We start from the raw sequence: 18268 nt of genomic DNA, 5'->3' as shown, positions 1-18268 counted from the left end.
GGATCATCTTCGTCTTCTCCTTCTCCATTAGGGCAACATCCATCTTCTTTGATCCTTTCAACACTTCTAACAAACCCTGCTGAGCGAGTAGGGCTTGCACCTTCGAGCTCCACAAACCGAAATCACACACCGATAAATTTCTCAATCTCATACTTTGTTAGCATAATCTTCTCCTCCGCGCTCATCGCACCACTTTGTTGTAACGAAGTACCGTCAAGAACAAATTAAAACTATGAGAAAGATTGAGTTTCTTGATCAAACACAAGAAACTCTATTAGGATTTCACGAAACAGGGAGAAGAGGTAAGAAGAAGGAGAAAAATATGATTGGTTAGAATTGTTTTACTATTCACTTACTCAATTAGGGTTCAAAGATTTCAAGGTAATAACAACAACTAACTCCTCTCAACAACCTGAGAGAACTAGTCTATTTATAGACTACTAAACTAATTTAAGCTACAAGCTAATTTAAACAATTGGGCTAAACAAATCGGCCTAATTCGACATGCTGACAATCCTAGCAATTTTGACTACTGCATGCTTGAGCATACTTCGACTACAACATGCATGATCAGCATGAGAACAGACTTCGACTACGTGCTAAACTTTTGTCAAACCAAGAAGCTACCCTTGTCGAGACTATAGTTCGATCTGAATTCTCACAAGTTCTTTGAAGTCCCGTGTCGCTTAGTTTTGTGAAGGAATAAGGAGTCCAAAGCTATATATAGGATTCAAGTTCTCCATTCTAAGATGTACCAGTCAAAAGCACTTTAAGTTTGTATTTGACTTTTTTTGTTCTCTTATACTCTTGTATTATAGTGTTGTGAGATATAATTAAATATTTATTTTGGATAGTGTGAGTGTACTGGGGGATTGAGTTAGTTGATGGTATATTATGTGTTGTAAAATTTTCACATGATATTATTCTCTGGTTGTCTATTGACAACGACCATGATTTTTTTTCCGATTTTAGAATTTTTACGTTATATTCTTGTGTTGTGATTGTATTCCTCTTTTTTTTCTCTATACATTACTTTATTTTTTTTTAACACAGTATTTGATTGCTTAATGTAAAATTAGTCTTTATCTTTATTTAAATTTATCAAATAAGTGTTTACACGCATTATAAATATATATATTAATGTAGTTGCTGCATTTGACCATTATCAAATATATTGTGTTTTTATCCAATTTATATTAAATAGGTAATTGAAAGATAAAGTTAAGAATATTTGGAAAGAAAAAAGAAAAAGAAGATGGAACATTAGAAAGTATGGATGAAGAATAAGATGCTTATAAGTCATGTGGCATTTAACTCATTGTTAACAAATTTAAATCACATAGACTAATGAAGGAACTCAATTGAAAAATACTTGATAGAGTTAGTGACTTATTTAAAACAATTTTATAGTTTGGTGATTTCAAAAAACCCTCGAGAGGCTTTTATGATATCATTTGTTACATGAGGCTTACATGTAATCCTCAATCCTCTAATCCCTAAGCAAACCCACTAAATAAAAGTAGCAAGTTTGTTAGTGTCCCACACATCTAAAGGCGAAATACGATATTACATGAGATCTAAAATGTGACTACAAGTTTGTAGGAGCACTACGTATGTGTTACAGTTTCCAATAGAGTCGTATTATTAAATGAATGATTCTCCATAAAGTAGAACATTACTCTACAAGTTATTATTATTTTTGTTTTAGTGTAAGTGGTCTGAATTTGAACTAGGTACACGCACAAATAGTTGTTGCATTTTGAGTTATTATTAGTAAGGGTCCTCTCCTCTTTAGCAGAAAATATAAGTGCAAAAGTGATAACAATAGTATTATTACCTCAACAATTCAAGTGTGTATTCAAAAATGGTTTCAGCTACTTCTTCTCCCCCTTCTAAGGAGGTAAGCCTTTCAATCAAGTAATATTTCTAAATTATTTAACTTATGAATTTAATAGAGTTGTTAAATATTGTATGCTTGTTGTAGGAAGTAGAGACTGATAAAAAATCTCGCAATGCAAAATGGTGGTACACAACTTTCCACACTGTGACAGCCATGATAGGTGCAGGTGTTCTCAGCCTTCCCTATGCCATGGCATATCTAGGATGGTAATTCAAATTCAATGCAAAATATACATATACCATGCTTTCTCTCTATCTATAAAGTCGGATATTAGTCATTCAGCATTACGCTTTGCAGGATTCCAGGGACTTTGATGTTGTTGTTATCATGGAGCCTAACCTTAAACACAATGTGGCAAATGATTCAGCTCCATGAGTGTGTTCCGGGTACCCGATTTGATCGCTATGTGGATCTTGGTAAACATGCTTTTGGACCAAAACTTGGGCCCTGGATTGTGCTGCCACAGCAACTAATTGTTCAAATAGGATGTGATATTGTGTACATGGTCATTGGAGGCAAGTGTCTAAAGAAGTTCATGGAGATTGGATGCACCAATTGCACACAACTCAAACAGTCCTACTGGATTTTGATTTTTGGTTCCATTCATTTCTTTCTCTCTCAGCTTCCCAATTTCAACTCTGTTGCTTCTGTTTCTTTAGCAGCAGCTGTCATGTCATTGAGGTCATTCAATTTTTATGAAACTTCAAATTTTGGTTCTTGGTTGAAACTTGAATAATATTAGGATGCTTCTATGCTCTGGTTAATTTGATTTCTTTTGTTGCTTAGCTAGCTGAACAAACTGCTGATATATAATAATGTATCATTACATGAATAATATCAAATATAATAGCAATTTGTGTTTGACACTGAGTCGCGTTGAATCTGAAATATTGGTAATAGATTATGATAGCGATTGATGGTTACTTTTAAAACGCCAAATAATGAGTATCTGTATTGTGCAGCTATTCGACTATAGCGTGGGTGGCTTGCTTGTCGAGAGGTAGGATTGAGAATGTGAGCTATTCATACAAGCAAACAAGCAGGAGTGACTTAATATTCCGAATCTTCAACGCACTTGGTCAGATTTCATTTGCATTTGCTGGCCATGCAGTAGCCCTTGAAATTCAGGCAACGATTCCATCAACACCTGAAAAACCATCAAAAGTACCAATGTGGAAAGGTGCTATTGGTGCCTATATCATAAATGCAATATGCTATTTCCCAGTTGCACTTATTGGATATTGGGCCTTTGGAAGAGATGTTGATGATAATGTTCTCATGTCACTAGAAAGACCTGCTTGGCTCATTGCCTCCGCTAACTTGATGGTATTCATTCATGTTGTTGGTAGTTATCAGGTTTATGCTATGCCTGTTTTTGATTTGATTGAGAACACCATGATCAAAACCTGGAATTTTCCTCCAGGATTGCCTCTCAGACTTGTTGCTAGGTCTTCCTTTGTAGGTGAGTGATATCCAAATACATAATCATTCAATGTTACTGGTTGTTGTTGTTAAAGAGTCTTATATGATCTGATAACAGATGTTTAAGTAACAGCATCTTATTTTGTTGTTGATAACAGATGTTTAAGTAACAGCATCTTATTTTGTTGCTGATAACAGATGTTTAAGTAACAGCATCTTATTTTGTTGTTGATAACAGATGTTTAAGTAACAGCATCTTATTTTGTTGCTGATAGCAGATGTTTAAGTAACAGCATCTTATTTTGTTGTTGATAACAGATGTTTAAGTAACAGCATCTTATTTTGTTGCTGATAACAGATGTTTAAGTAACAGCATCTTATTTTGTTGCTGATAACAGATGTTTAAGTAACAGCATCTTATTTTGTTGCTGATAACAGATGTTTAAGTAACAGCATCTTATTTTGTTGTTGATAACAGATGTTTAAGTAACAGCATCTTATTTTGTTGCAGCATTTACACTTATTATTGGGGTTACATTCCCTTTCTTTGGCGATCTTCTTGGGTTCTTTGGTGGATTTGGTTTCGCTCCTACTTCCTATTTTGTAAGGCTCTTTCGTTTCATACAAGAATTTATTTATTCTAAACAGAGAAAAATAATTAATCTGGTGTGGTGCATGAATTGTTTCAGCTTCCTAGTATAATGTGGCTAATAATCAAGAAACCAAACAGATTTAGCATCAACTGGTTCATCAATTGGGTAACAATTTGGAAATTAATTCATGTATCCTGCTAGTATATAATATTGATCCTCATTTTTTGTGTGTTTTCAGGCTTCAATATTCATTGGTGTGTGCATTATGCTGGCATCCACGGTTGGTGGATTCAGGAATATCATTGCTGATGCTTCAACTTATAAATTCTACACCTAAACTTCATATATATCTATATATGTGTCACCTGCAACTAATAGAGTTAAAAATATAATTGCAATCTTCTTTATGTGAAATTGTATTTGAATTGTATTCCTGGAACTAGCTAATCCTCTTCCTAGCGGTTTATCGAGTGAATTAATATGATGAATTTATATTTAGAATCTTGATTGAACATTTAATCGTTGAAGACATGATTTTTTTAATGCATAAGTCTAAGTTTGTATTATTCTAGATTTAGATTGCTTTGAATGATGTCAATCTTTGGTCTACTTATAAATTATGTAATTTGTATCCTCAATAGTTTCTTTGATGTCTAATCTTTATAACAAAGGTCTTACAAAATTTTAAACCTTACATTATATTAAAATGAGTTTTTCATTACTCTGCCATATGTGATTTGAGTTCTTTAATATAGTGCTTCGAATTACTAAAAGTTTTTCTTTAATATGATTCTAAACTTTTAGAATAAATGATATAATCACGTTTTTTTGATCATTTGAATCACTCTGTTTCATCAGATTTTGATTTTATTCTCAGGTTTTACTACTTCAAATCCCATTATATGGTGATTTGAATCTTCATTGAAATCACATGATTATTTATGTCCTCAATTCTTGTTGATTTGATTAAGGAAATTCGATGATTGGAGTCATGTTGTTAAAATACTATACTTGGAAGAGATTCTAGTGCATGTGATTTTAATCTCAATTTTAAATAATTCAAGTCATGTGTCACTTTTTCAATTCTTCAAGGTTGCATGATTCAAATCTCTCTAAAAGTCTTTAAATGTTTTGAATCATGTTAAAATATATTTTTTCATATCTATTTTTCAATGCATTTTCTCTTTGATTTCCCTTGCATATAAAAACTTATTTCCCTCCTTATTTTTAATTGAACATTATGATACTTTTACTCAATGTTTATCTTTCCTTGCATTTCTTTGGAAACTCTTAGATCATTGTCACACCATTAAAATCTTTTAAGGGATGCTTAGATCGAGAAATATTTGTCAGTGATAGAGTATTATAAGAGTTTTAATCGTTCAATCTTTGACCGATCATGCTTTTGAGTTTCATAGGTCTAGACAACGTTTTAATTTTGTAAGCATTACATCAATAATTGATATACTATTTAAAGAAAGAAATTCGATCACCAATGATGTTATAACTAGATTAATATATTAGCAAGGGCGATATGGCCAACCTAGTATAAATATACTTGGTGTGTTACTTGTATCAATACAAAAAAATCTTTTGAGATAAATTTTCAATGCCTAATTTTACTTCAAAATCAATGTTCTCATTTCTTGAAAGGGGTAGAAAATAGTAAATGAAAAGATTTATAAGTATAAGTGAACATAATTTTTCAACTTGGGTTTTCTTTTCAACTGAGGTGAATATGTTTCTCTGATATATATAGTTTTAACTTGTAGCATTCAATTTCACTTATCTAAACAACACAAACAAAATCCTAACGAAGTGTCCTTAACAAAATATCCCTAAACAACGAGAGCCATAAACACATATTATCTTTAATACGAAGATGTTATGTGTTTAGGGATCTCGTTTATTCTTCAGTGATCCAAATCATTTTCTTTTAATTCTTTTTCAAAGATCTGGTACGTCAAACATCACAAATCATATTCTTGTTGTTGTTATTGTTGTGTTGCTGAGATCCGAAATCCTAGAGGTTTTCTCTTGTTGTTTTTGTTGTTTAATTAAATTTATGTTATAGGTTTAGTGATGTTGTTGTTGTTGTTGTTCTTATTGTTAAGACTCGTTGTTGAAACCCTAATCCCTAAAGGCTTAATCTTGTTGTTGTTGTTGTTGCTATAAGTTTATTGATGTTATTTTTGTTGATGTTGTTGTTCTTGTTGTTGAGAACCTAAACCTAGAGGTTGTTTGTGTTGAATTGTAATTCCTTGTGTCGAAGCAGGTTGCTCGACAGAAGCAAGGAAGTGTCGAATCACTTAGGTGTCAAAATATCGAAGGGTATCTCAACAGTGATATTAGAATTTGTTTTATTTGTTTGTTTAGCTGCGTTAGTTAGGTTAGTTTTGGGCCTTGTTTGAGAAGCAAGCAAGCCCAAAATCTATAAATAGGGAGTAACCCCTATTATTGTAAACACATGAATTTTGCAATTGCAAAAAGAATAAAGAATCACAGTTTGTGAGTAGAGAGAAACTCTACAGAATTAATTCATCTTCTTCCCTCTCTTGATAAACCATAACCCATTTATTTCTCCGATTCAATTTTCTTTTCTTGTTTTCATCATCATTATTCAGCGATAAAATATTGCAACCAAAGTTCGTTGATCCACTCGAGTGAAGAGTGAATAATAAGAGGGAATTTGATCGGTGCGATTAAATCTTGTTCATCAAGATTGACTCGGAATTACTTAAAGTTTTAGGATTAATTCCAACATCTGGTATCTAGAGCACTGACTGAGCGATTCTTGGAAGCATAACATGATGAATCATCTGAACGGGCATTTTCTGGAGAGTCTCCCAATTCTGAAGAATCAGAATTGCGAGAATTGATGCAAGCAAATAAAGGTTATCTTTTTATATCAAGATCTTTGGAATCTTGTGAAGGAGGGAGTGACACCGCTTGCAGCAAACACGTCGGATTAAGAAAAGGTTGCACACAAAGAATTAAAGAAGAAAGATTATAAATCTCTCTTTATAATTCATCAATGTGTCGATCCTGACAATTTCGAAAAATTGGTGATGTTGAATCAACGAAAGAAGCATGGGAAATTCTGGAAAAATCAGTTGGAGGCGGAGAAAAGGTGAAAAAGGTGAGGTTACAAACTCTCAAAAGAACATATGAATTGCTTCAGATGGTAGACAATAAAAGCATAATTGATTTTTTTAACTAGGGTTATGTTATACCCCAAAATTTCTCTCATCTTTTCACATTTTCACTCAATCCTTGACATGATAATCATCTGCACACACTCATGTTTCATTCATGTGCATCACTCATTCATTAATACTTGATAGTTTATCACTATAGATTCAAAGCTTTTGGCTTACAAAGCTAGGGTTTGTGTGTGGGCCAAACCTTAAAGGTATGACTTGGCTATTCATCTGATCATAGGGGAAGTGAAACCCTAATTTTCCTAATCTTTGAGATGTGGATTCAAGAATACCTCATCATGGAACTCCTTAGGTCATTGAAACCCTAGTTTCTTGATGATATGGTTATGTGACCTTGCGGGTGTTCTTAGAGCCTTGTATTGGCGATCAAACCCTAACGGATGGCTCACACATTGGAGACTTGCTTGTGAAACATCTTTATTAATTCAAAGATCTTGATTAAGGGGAATGCCTCATAAAACCCTAATCAGGAAACGTATGGTCCTAATGGGTTTGACTTTTCACCTTGGGATGGACTAAAACCCTAATTCTTGGGGAGGAGTTTCTTGACCATGCATCATCATATTTTAAACTTGCTTTGTGCATGAGAATCATTCATTGGACCTAGTTATATGCTTGGATTTCACCTGATTCAAGGCTTGATTCAAGCATCCACATGTGCATTCTACTTGACCATTTCTAGGCCATTGACTTAAGCCTATGATGCTCTCAGATTTATAGGTCTTGGGCCATTGATTCATGATTCATGATTGCATTGGTGCATTCATCTTTTGATCCATTGTTTGTCATTAATCCATCGTGATTCATAAGGGCATTATAGGTCATTAATTCTTGATTCATCCATGTATCTTAGTCCATATCGTTCATATGAATCAAATGATTAAAGGTGATTGATTTATTCATAGATCAAATTTGGTTTTAGGTGTAGGTCATTCAAAAGTCAATTTTGGTTCACAATTAAATCATAGTCATTTCATTCAAACAATTGGGCATTTCATTCATAATGTAGCATATACATAGTTCTTTACAAAAAGAAACAGAATTTTGCTTTTTTAGAAAAGTTGACCTTTGGTCAATTGTAGACTTTTGGGTTAACCAGTTGACCAAAGTAAATCATTGCATTTCTTCATCCTAAACCTAATTCTAATTGCATTTTATCCATACATGATTCATGAGTTCCCATATGGCTTCACAAACAATACATTCCATTTTTTACAAAGTGACCACACCATGCCTTGGACTTAGTAATTTTTACAATGCCTTGGTCTTCTTGCCTTACAACTTTGCCCACCACATGACTACATAAATACATTTTCCAAATTCTGCAGCAAAACCATTATGCACCCATGAGCAACATTGGAAATCAGATTAGCCATACATGATAAAAGCATATCACAACCACACCTACCATTGCCATAGTATCACAATACCATCATACATCAATCATCAAACTGTGGATTTAACACCCTGCAACAATAACTGTCACACCCCGATTTTGACCCTGAATCACCAATTTAACACATTTTTCATAGTAGTTGCATCTTTACATATCATAACATGCGTTCCGTACCGCATATTGCCTAGAATGTCAGTCGAAATAAATTTTGGGATTTCCAGATAAACCGGTTGAATCAATTATCAAATGTGTGTCAAAATAACGGGCGAAAAAATTTAAAATCAAGCTTGCATACATCAGTTTTATTAATCTACGTTTCGCGTAGCCTAATCTGGTGTGCTCGACTTATTTTTTCGGCTAATTTTTCGGGCACATTTTGATTTGTCTGAGCATTATAACCGGGCGTTTTCCATTTTGAAGTTTGACAAAAACCTGTACGTTCCCGAGTCGTTTATTTCGCACTGATCATGACGGTGCAGTCAGTTTAATTTTTTGAGCATTTTACGCTCAATTTTTATTCATCTTTGATCTGTTTATTTATGTTTTCTAGTCAAAATAATCGGGACAATTAATTAGAATTTAATCAATGGTTAGTTCATTTCTTTTTGTTTTATTAAAAATATTAGGATTTTGTTTTCATTTGTTGGTTTGAAATTATTTTACCACAAAAATATCTAAGTGAAGTATTAAAGGGGCATTTGTGGAATTTTAGTATTTTTAACCCAAGTAGGTGTCGTATATATACTAGTCCATTTGGCCAAGAGAGGAGGACGAAAAACCTAATACACACATGCGGCGCCCATGGAATGAATTTGGTCTCTCAAATTTCAACACAAAAAGGACATTTTCTCATTGAGACGTGGCTTCATTCGTTTTCTTCTGGATCGACCCTCCACCATTAACTTGCTTCTTCTCTATTTCAAATAAAAGAAAACTCTTTTCCCTTCATTTTATTCTGCAAACTTATACAACATATACAACTTGGGAAAAGCAAACCACCTAACATTTTCACTCACTTCCACAACTTGCGTTAAACTTCCCTTCTCACAAAAATATAGAAGCAGAAACACCATGGATTCATTCTTCGAACCATTCGCCATATCCCCACCATGAAATTTCACATAACCCAAACACATTTAGCTCACTCCGTTTCCTCATCTTCTTCGAACTAAACCAACGTCAATGGGCATACAACAACAACTCGCCTTACACACGCACACCATAGAGCACAACGTTGCAACGCTCCATCACCTGAAACAACAACTCTCCTTACACACACAAAAAAAAACCACCACCTCGTTACCATTAACAACAACTTCTCATAACCGCATAACCATAAACAATCAATGTGAACATTTTCTCAAACAATAAAATAACCACCATGAAGGTTGGATAGACACGAAGCAAACCTATTGATGACAGAAGCCCATGAAGGTTCCTTTGGTACTCATTCCAATGGACATGCTATGGCAAAGAAGATGTTGAGAGCAGGTTACTATTGACTGACAATGGAATCTGACTGTTGCAAGTTTGTGAAAAAATGCCACAAGTGTCAAATTTATGCAGATAAGATTCACGTTCCTCCGAAACTGTTGAATGTCGTTTCTGTTGGTGTAAGCCCTAGAGGGCAATACTTTTGGTACTTGTATCGAATTATTTATTAATAATAAAAGGCTTTTTCTTTATTATGTTTGTTTAATAAAGTCCCTAGAATAGCTAGTCCGTTTAATGTATCAAGTGTGACTTGATCATGAGATCACATTAAACATAAGGACACTATTCTTAAAGTATCTGTAGTCGAGCTTTATTGTGAAGTGGGATAACATTAAAGCATTAAGACTATTATGTATATAGACTGATGATCATATCTCATGGATCATGGATAAGGAGTTATCAAGTCTTAAGCATAGGTATGAATATTAAGGGTAATATTTATACTGGATTGACCCGCTATGAGAATACTATATAAAATGTTATGCAAAGTGTCATAAGTTATTCTCATGGTGATAATGGTGCATACCACCCTTCGACCTGAAACCACTATGGACCCTAGATGTAGAGTTGAGTGCCTTATTGCTGATCAAACGTTGTCCGTAACTGGATAACCATAAAGACAGTTGATGGGTACTCCACGAAGCATGCTAAGGGACATGAGTGACCTAGATGGAATTTGCCCATCCTGCGTAACAGGATAAATGTCTATGGGCCCAATATTAAACTGGACAAGGATGACACAGTCTATGCCTTGTGTTCAATATAGACATAAGGGAAAAAGGGTAATTATACACATAAGTATTATCACAGAAGGATTTGTCAGATCAAATGACATTTTCGTGTCTTGGGTAGCAGTGATGTGTTGCTAGATATCGCTCACTGTTTATTATGTTAAATGCGTGATTTAATATAATCGCCAATGCCGTGAAAACCTACAGGGTCACACACAAAAGGACGGATTGATGAGAGATAGAGTAACTAAGGAACACCGTAAGGTACGGTACACCTAAGTGAATTGTAGATCATCGTAAGGTACGGTGTAGTTAAGTAGAATATGAAATATGGTAAGGTACCACGCGCTTAAGTGATTTTGGCATATTATAAAATATGGGCCACATACACTTAAGTGGGCTTTTTAGCTTGCAGCCCACACAAGTGGTTCTATAAATAGAACCCTTGTGTAGAATCATTTTGAGCAGTTGCAATTTCGTTTCTATCTCTCTCACTCAAAACCTTCATTCGTAGCAGCTAGCACTGAGATTGAAGGAATTCATTCGTGTGGACTGAGTAGAGGCGTTGTCGTCGTTCAACGTTCGTGATCGCTCCGTAGATCTGCATCAAAGGTTTCAATCGTCACAAGAGGTAACAATTCTATTACTGATCATGTCCATTCGTAAGGATCACTAAAGGAGAAAAAAATTTAAATTCTGCTGCGTTTTGGATCGCAAATCTCCTTCAGCGGTATCAAAGCCACTTACGAAACCATGCATCTGATAGTTGTTTATCTTCTGTAATAATATGATTAAAAGACAGAATGAATCAAAGAATAAATGAGTAATTAAATTTGGCATCATGTGTGTACGATTTGGATGATTGATGTTGACTATGCTTCGGAATCCGACATTAGTATGGTGAAGCAGCGATACATCGATCGTCCATAGGTTACGCAATTGAGATCGATCAAGTTATATATATGATATAAGTAATCCTAATGCAAAATACGGTATATGTGATATACCGTTTCTGTTTCGTTCATTCAAACACTTAATGGTTGTTTTCCTTTGAGCGATCAATGGTCATTTACTTCGGAATTCGACATTAGTATGGTGAAGCAATGACATGTTGATCAATCATATTGAATCAACAATCGAGGTGTATTTGATGGTCTGGAATTGGTGCATTAGGGTTAGTGAGGGCACAAGGGTTGTGATGTCAAAGAGTTGTGAATTGAGGGCTTGTTGGATCACGTATGTTGACTGTTTCAAAGCGCTGATTTTGGCCGCGTGACGTTCGTCATGGGCCTGTGACGATCGTAACAAGTTGTACGTGACGGTCGTAACATGCTTTGTGACGGTCGTCACATTCACAGAGTCAGAATTCTCAGCGTTTCTATTTTGTGACCGGGTAGCGGACCCCGGCTAACTCTGCATAATGTGATCGGTCGCCGAAATTTAATTTGGTTTTTAATTAATTAAAAGAATTAAAATTAATAATAAAATTAATAATAATAATGCATTTATTATTATTGTCTTGTGGTGATCGGTTATGGCCTTAGTTTTCCTTCATTTTGTTTTGGGGTTTTAAAATACGACCTACGTGTCGTGCCTCTCTTTTAATCTCTTAATGTAACTTCTTTTCTCATCTCACTCCCTCGTATGTAAAACGGGTTTCTTTTATGTAATGTAATGTTTTGAAGAAAGAGAAGAATTCAATATCAAAGGAGGACAACCTTGAAGATCTTGCTTGGAGAAGCTTAGATCGTTATTAGGTTAGCTTAGGTTCTCTCATTGGCTTGGGAGAACAATTGCGCTAGGGGCCATAATTGTTTCATTATGTATGTATGTTGATGCATGTGAATGTATTTTGATGCATGTGAGAGACGATTTATTTGATAAATAAGCTGGTGAGATCAAATAATTGCAGATTCCCTCAAATTAAATATTAAGTTTATGCTTTCCAAGTTTTAGCACTCATCAAGACTAGTATCGAATGATGTAGGTTTCGCCTACGCGAGGTGCATGTTCTATATTAGTAAGGTGCGACGGGATAATTGTAATATCCAATTGCTAAAACAATGGGTCAAACTTAACTAAACAAATTATAATAAGATTATATGTGTTTAGAAGCAAGAGTTGGAAATGATCCATGTGATGGATTGGAATAAGGAGTTATTCACCCAACTAAAATATTTAAGAGTTGTATTAGATACAATTGGAAGGATTCATACCTAAATAACCTAGTTTTGTGTAATCCACCTACGCGGACTTAAAACAAAGTGAAATGTGGATCCCGACCCACTAGAAAATCTTCCAACGGGATTTTCCGAATCAAATGGTGAGGGTAATTTCTTTTGAGTAAAATAGTGGGAGCATATTTAATTAAAGGCCTAATTAAATATGTTATTGATACTTATATTTTCATTAATTTCAAGTACATTACCATGACAACAAACACCTCTAACAACATTTTGCGATCAATCCTTGACAAGGAAAAATTGTCTGGGATAAATCTTCTGGATTGGTACCGAAATCTGAGGATTGTCCTCAAACATGATAGAAAGTTGTATGTCTTGGAGAAACCTGTTCCTGAAGAGGAACCTCCTAGTTCTACACCTAAGGCAGAAAGAGATGCTTATAAGAAGCATGTCAATGATGCCAATGAAACTGCTTGTCTCATGCTAGCTACCATGAACTCAGAGTTGCAAATGCAACATGCGAACATGGCAGCGTTCGATATGATCGAACACCTGAAGATGCTCTATTAAGAGCAAGTAAGGCATGAAAGGTTTGAAGTTTCAAAAGTACTTTTTCAAGGCAAGTTAGCTGAGGGAGCCCCTATAGGTCCCCATGTGCTCAAGATGATTGGGTATGTGGAAAACCTTGAAAGGTTGGGTTTTCCCCTCGGAAAGGAACTTGCGACTGATTTGATCTTGCAATCGTTGCCAGATAGATTCAGTCAATTTGTCCTAAATTTCAATATGAATGATATGGACAAATCTCTTCCTGGGCTGCTAGCCATGTTAAGAACTGCTGAGCAGAATCTGAAGTCAAAAGGGAAGTCCATTCTGATGATCGGAAATGGAAAGAGACAGAACAAAAGACCCACCAAGCAGGGTGATAAAGGGAAAGGAAAGGAAGTTTCCAAGCCCAGACCCACTGTTGCTGCTTTTAAGCCTAGTGGAGGCATAACAAAGGCAGGCACCTGCTTCCATTGCGGTAAGATCGGACACTGGAATAGAAACTGCCCAAAGTACCTGGAAGATATGAAGAATGGAGTAGAGACTTCAACTTCAGGTATTTTTGTTATTGAAATTAATTTATCTACTTCTGCATCATGGGTTTTAGATACTGGATGCGGTTCTCACATTTGTACAAATGCGCAGGGGCTAAAAAGGAGTAGAGATTGGGAAAAAGGTGAAGTTGACCTACGAGTTGGCAATGGAGCAAAGGTTGTTGCTTTAGCCGTAGGAACTTATGTATTGACTTTACCTAGTGGTTTAATAATTCAGTTAGAGAACTGTTATTATGTGCCTGCAATTAGCAGGAATATTATTTCCGTTTCTTGTTTGGACAAGTTTGGTTTTTCATTTATAATAAAGAACACTTGTTGCTCAATTTATTTGAATGATATATTCTATGCTACTGCACAAATGAACAATAGACTATATGTCCTTGATCTTGAAATGCCTATTTATAATATTAATACTAAAAGGATGAAACCTAATGAGTTAAATCCAACTTACCTTTGGCATTGTCGATTAGGCCACATAAATGAGAAACGCATTTCCAAACTCCATAAAAATGGACTCTTGGACTCTTTTGATTATGAATCATATGAGACATGCAGATCTTGTTTAATTGGAAAGATGACAAAGTCTCCATTCACAGGAAAAGGTGAAAGAGCTAATGATCTTTTGGCCCTCATACATACTGATGTATGTGGACCACTGAACATACCAGCCAGGGGAGGTTTTTAGCACTTCATCACATTTACCGATGATTTCAGTAGATATGGTTATGTGTATTTAATGAAACATAAATCAGAGTCCTTTGAAAAGTTCAAGGAATTCAAGAATGAAGTACAAAACCAACTGGGTAAGAATATTAAAACTCTTCGATCAGATCGATGTGGTGAGTATCTAAGCCTAGAGTTTGATGACCATCTGAAAGAGTGTGGGATTCTATCCCAACTTACTCCTCCTGGAACACCCCAATAAAATGGTGTATCTGAGAGAAGAAATCGAACCCTGTTAGACATGGTCCGATCCATGATGAGTCACGCCGATCTTCCAAACTCCCTTTGGGGACATGCACTATGGACAACAGTTTACACACTTAACCGTGTTCCATCCAAAAAGGTTGAGAAGACACCATATGAGATATGGAGTGGTAAGAAACCACATATGTCTTACATGAAGATTTGGGGTTGCGAAGTTTATGTGAAACGACAAATTTCAACTAAGCTTGAGCCCAAATCTGACAAATTCTTATTTGTGGGGTATCCTAAAGAAACAAGAGGGTATTACTTCTACAATCCTTCTGAGGGCAAAGTGTTTATCGCTCGAACTGGAGTTTTCCTAGAAAAGGATTTTATTTCCAAAGGAATTAGTGGGAGGAAAGTACAGCTTAAAGAAATTCCAGAATCACAAAGCATTGATACACCTATGGAGGAATTAGAGCAGGAAACACAAGTAGTTGTGGAAGAGCAACTTGTTCAAGTAGAACAAGACCAGCGTAGATCAGACAGGATACGTCACATACCTGAGAGATATGGATATCTCATAACCGATCAAGGTGATGTATTACTCATGGATCAAGATGAGCCTGTGACCTACCAAGAGGCCATAACTGGTCCCGATTCTGAGAAGTGGCTAGAAGACATGAAATCTGAAATGGATTCCATGTACACAAACCAGGTTTGGACCTTGGTAGAGCCTCCTGTAGGAGTTAACCCTATAGGATGCAAATGGGTCTTCAAAAAGAAGACTGACATGGATGGTAAGGTACATACCTATAAGGCAAGACTGGTTGCAAAATGATATAAACAAATTCATGGGGTTGACTATGATGAAACCTTTTCACCAGTTGCAATGCTTAAATTTGTTCAGGTTTTACTTGCTATCGCTGCATATCATGATTATGAAATATGGAAGATGGATGTCAAAATTATTTTCCTTAATGGGAATCTTCTTGAGGATGTGTACATGACACAACCTGGAGGATTTGACATACCTGAAAAAGCCCTAAAGATATGTAAGTTACTGATCACACCGAATTACACCGTATTTTTGACTCAGATTTCACATGTTTATTAGGACTTTATTATCATTTTATTTGTATTATGCTCTCTTTTCTCTTATTTTCAGATATTTAGCACTTTCGGACTCTTTTGGAAGAAACGAAGCAAAAAGACCTAAAATTAGGGTTTTTCGGCGAAATTACACACATGGCGTTGCACATGGCGGCCGTTATAGGGGAAGCCATGAGTCACCAGCCCTCAACTAGGAGGCAACCTCCACGTTCCCATGATTCACCCCATTTACACACATGGCGGGCGCCATCTTTGGAAATCACGTTCCCACTAAAGCCCACTGAGAAGTTGGAGGGCACCATGGTCTTTACAAACTGCTGAGAATCTCTATAAATAGCTCATTTCATTTCGTTTTCTATCATCCAACTTAGTTTTACAACACTAAGCATATAGTTATCATTTGTAATAGCGATAATCCGTCACATCGGGGGGTTATCGCACCTTTGTGAGATTGAGTTGGGTCACTTCGAGTTGCTATCGTCTTTAGCTTCAGGAGTCGGAGGTTTATTTTTGTACTAGAATCGAAGCCTCCGTTTGGAGCAGGTTCTTATTTATCGCTTTATTTATTTATTTCCCGCATTGCTTTTATTTTATTTATTTCCCGCATCGCTTTTACTTTATTTATTTCCCGCATCGCTTTTACTTTATTTATTTTCCGTACTCGCTTTTAGTTTATTTATTTTCTGCATTCGCTTTACTTTATTTATTTTCCGCACTCGCTTTACTTTATTTATTTTCCGCACTCGCTTTACTTTACTTTATTTATTTTACGCACTTTACTCGCTCTTTACGCCTCACATTCTAAAACAAACTTTTCATTATGATTAACACCGTTATGTTTGTTTGTGTTACCATGTCTGGCTAAATCTTTTAAATGTTGGAGCATCTTGCCAGACACTCTTACTTTTGTTATCTTGATGGATATTCTGGATTTTTCCAAATACCCATACACCCCGAGGATCAAGAGAAAACAACCTTTACCTGTCCCTACGGAACGTTTGCTTACAGACGAATGCCGTTTGGACTCTGTAATGCGCTAACTACTTTCCAACGTTGTATGATGACAATCTTCGCAGATTATCTCAACGGAATCATGGAAGTATTTATGGATGACTTCTCGATGTGTGGATTAGACTTTGAAGACTGCCTTATTAACCTTGAGAAAATCCTAGAGAGATGCGTAGAAGTTAACCTAGTGTTAAACTGGGAGAAATGCCACTTTATGGTCAAAGAAGGCATAGTGTTAGGACACATAATATCTGAAAGAGGCATTGAGGTCGATAAAGCAAAAATAAAAGTTATAGAAAACCTTAACCCTCCTAAGACAGTTAGAGAAGTCCGTAGTTTCCTTGGACACGCCGGTTTCTACCGACGCTTTATAAAAAACTTCTCTAAAATAACAAAACCCTTGATCGGCCTCCTGATGAAAGACATCGAATTTATGTTCGATAAGAAATGCATAAAAGCCTTTAACCAGTTAAAATAAGCATTAATTTTAGCACCATTCTACAAACCTCGGATTGGACTAAACCCTTCGAAATAATGTGTGATGCTAGCGATTTCGCTATAGGAGCTGTTTTAAGGCAAAGAAAAGATAAGAAACTACACGTAATATATTACGCTAGTAGAACCCTAGATGCCACTCAATTAAATTATACAACAACAGAGAATGAACTCCTAGCTGTAGTTTTCGCAATCGATAAATTTAGGTCTTATCTTGTAGGATCTAAGATTATAGTCTGTACACACCATGCAGTTATTCGTTACCTTTTGAGAAAAAAGGATGCAAAACCTAGATTACTCAGGTGGATCCTTTTACTACAAGAATTCGATTTAGACATTAGAGACAAAAAAGGAACAGAAAACGTAGTTGCTGACCATCTTTCCATATTAGAGCATTTAAAGTCAGATCATTTACCTATAAATGATGACTTCACCTATGACAAACTAGTAGCTAAGATAGATACCTCTCCCCTTGAACCTGACATAGACAACCTTGGGACAATTTCAGAAATTAGCGAAGTACCATGGTACGCTGATTTTGTGAACTATCTAGCCGCTGATATCATACCACCTGACCTCAACTATCAACAGAAGAAGAAGTTCTTTAAAGATATAAGACACTTCTATTGGGATGGACCACTCCTTTTCAAAAGAGGAACTGATAACCTATTTCAACGTCGCGTCCCGGAAGAAGAAGTCAGAAACATCA

At 35.6% G+C, this 18268-nt stretch overlaps 1 protein-coding gene across 3 annotated transcripts; it reads left to right on the top strand.

The window, feature by feature from the left end:
• Nucleotides 1-1347: 1347 nt before the first annotated feature.
• LOC127119047 (lysine histidine transporter-like 6) lies at nt 1348-4458 on the top strand. 3 transcript variants are annotated; one of them, XM_051049263.1, is made up of 7 exons: nt 1353-1900; nt 1985-2106; nt 2183-2581; nt 2863-3362; nt 3834-3925; nt 4012-4080; nt 4154-4458. In XM_051049263.1, exons 1-7 carry the CDS (start codon nt 1865-1867, stop codon nt 4250-4252), a joined length of 1317 nt encoding a protein of 438 aa, XP_050905220.1. In that variant the 5' UTR covers nt 1353-1864; the 3' UTR covers nt 4253-4458. The 3 variants fall into 3 exon arrangements, with proteins under 3 accessions (XP_050905222.1, XP_050905220.1, XP_050905221.1); XM_051049264.1 differs by having other exon boundaries at nt 1357-1900; nt 2198-2581; XM_051049265.1 differs by lacking the exon at nt 4012-4080 and having other exon boundaries at nt 1348-1900.
• The last annotated feature ends 13810 nt before the right edge of the window (nt 4459-18268 follow it).

Source organism: Lathyrus oleraceus, chromosome 2 (genome assembly GCF_024323335.1).
Source record: "Lathyrus oleraceus cultivar Zhongwan6 chromosome 2, CAAS_Psat_ZW6_1.0, whole genome shotgun sequence".
Lineage (NCBI taxonomy): Eukaryota > Viridiplantae > Streptophyta > Magnoliopsida > Fabales > Fabaceae > Lathyrus > Lathyrus oleraceus.
The sequence above is the reverse complement of the archived record's forward strand: the minus strand, read 5'-3'. Positions and strand labels throughout refer to the sequence as shown.

Bases quoted from the DNA above. Each gene is read 5' to 3' on its own strand.
- LOC127119047 (XM_051049263.1), top strand. From the start codon at position 1,865: ATGGTTTCAGCTACTTCTTCTCCCCCTTCTAAGGAG. The intron at 1,901-1,984 runs GTAAGCCTTTCA...TGCTTGTTGTAG, and splicing joins CTTCTCCCCCTTCTAAGGAG to GAAGTAGAGACTGATAAAAA. The intron at 3,363-3,833 runs GTGAGTGATATC...ATTTTGTTGCAG, and splicing joins TGCTAGGTCTTCCTTTGTAG to CATTTACACTTATTATTGGG.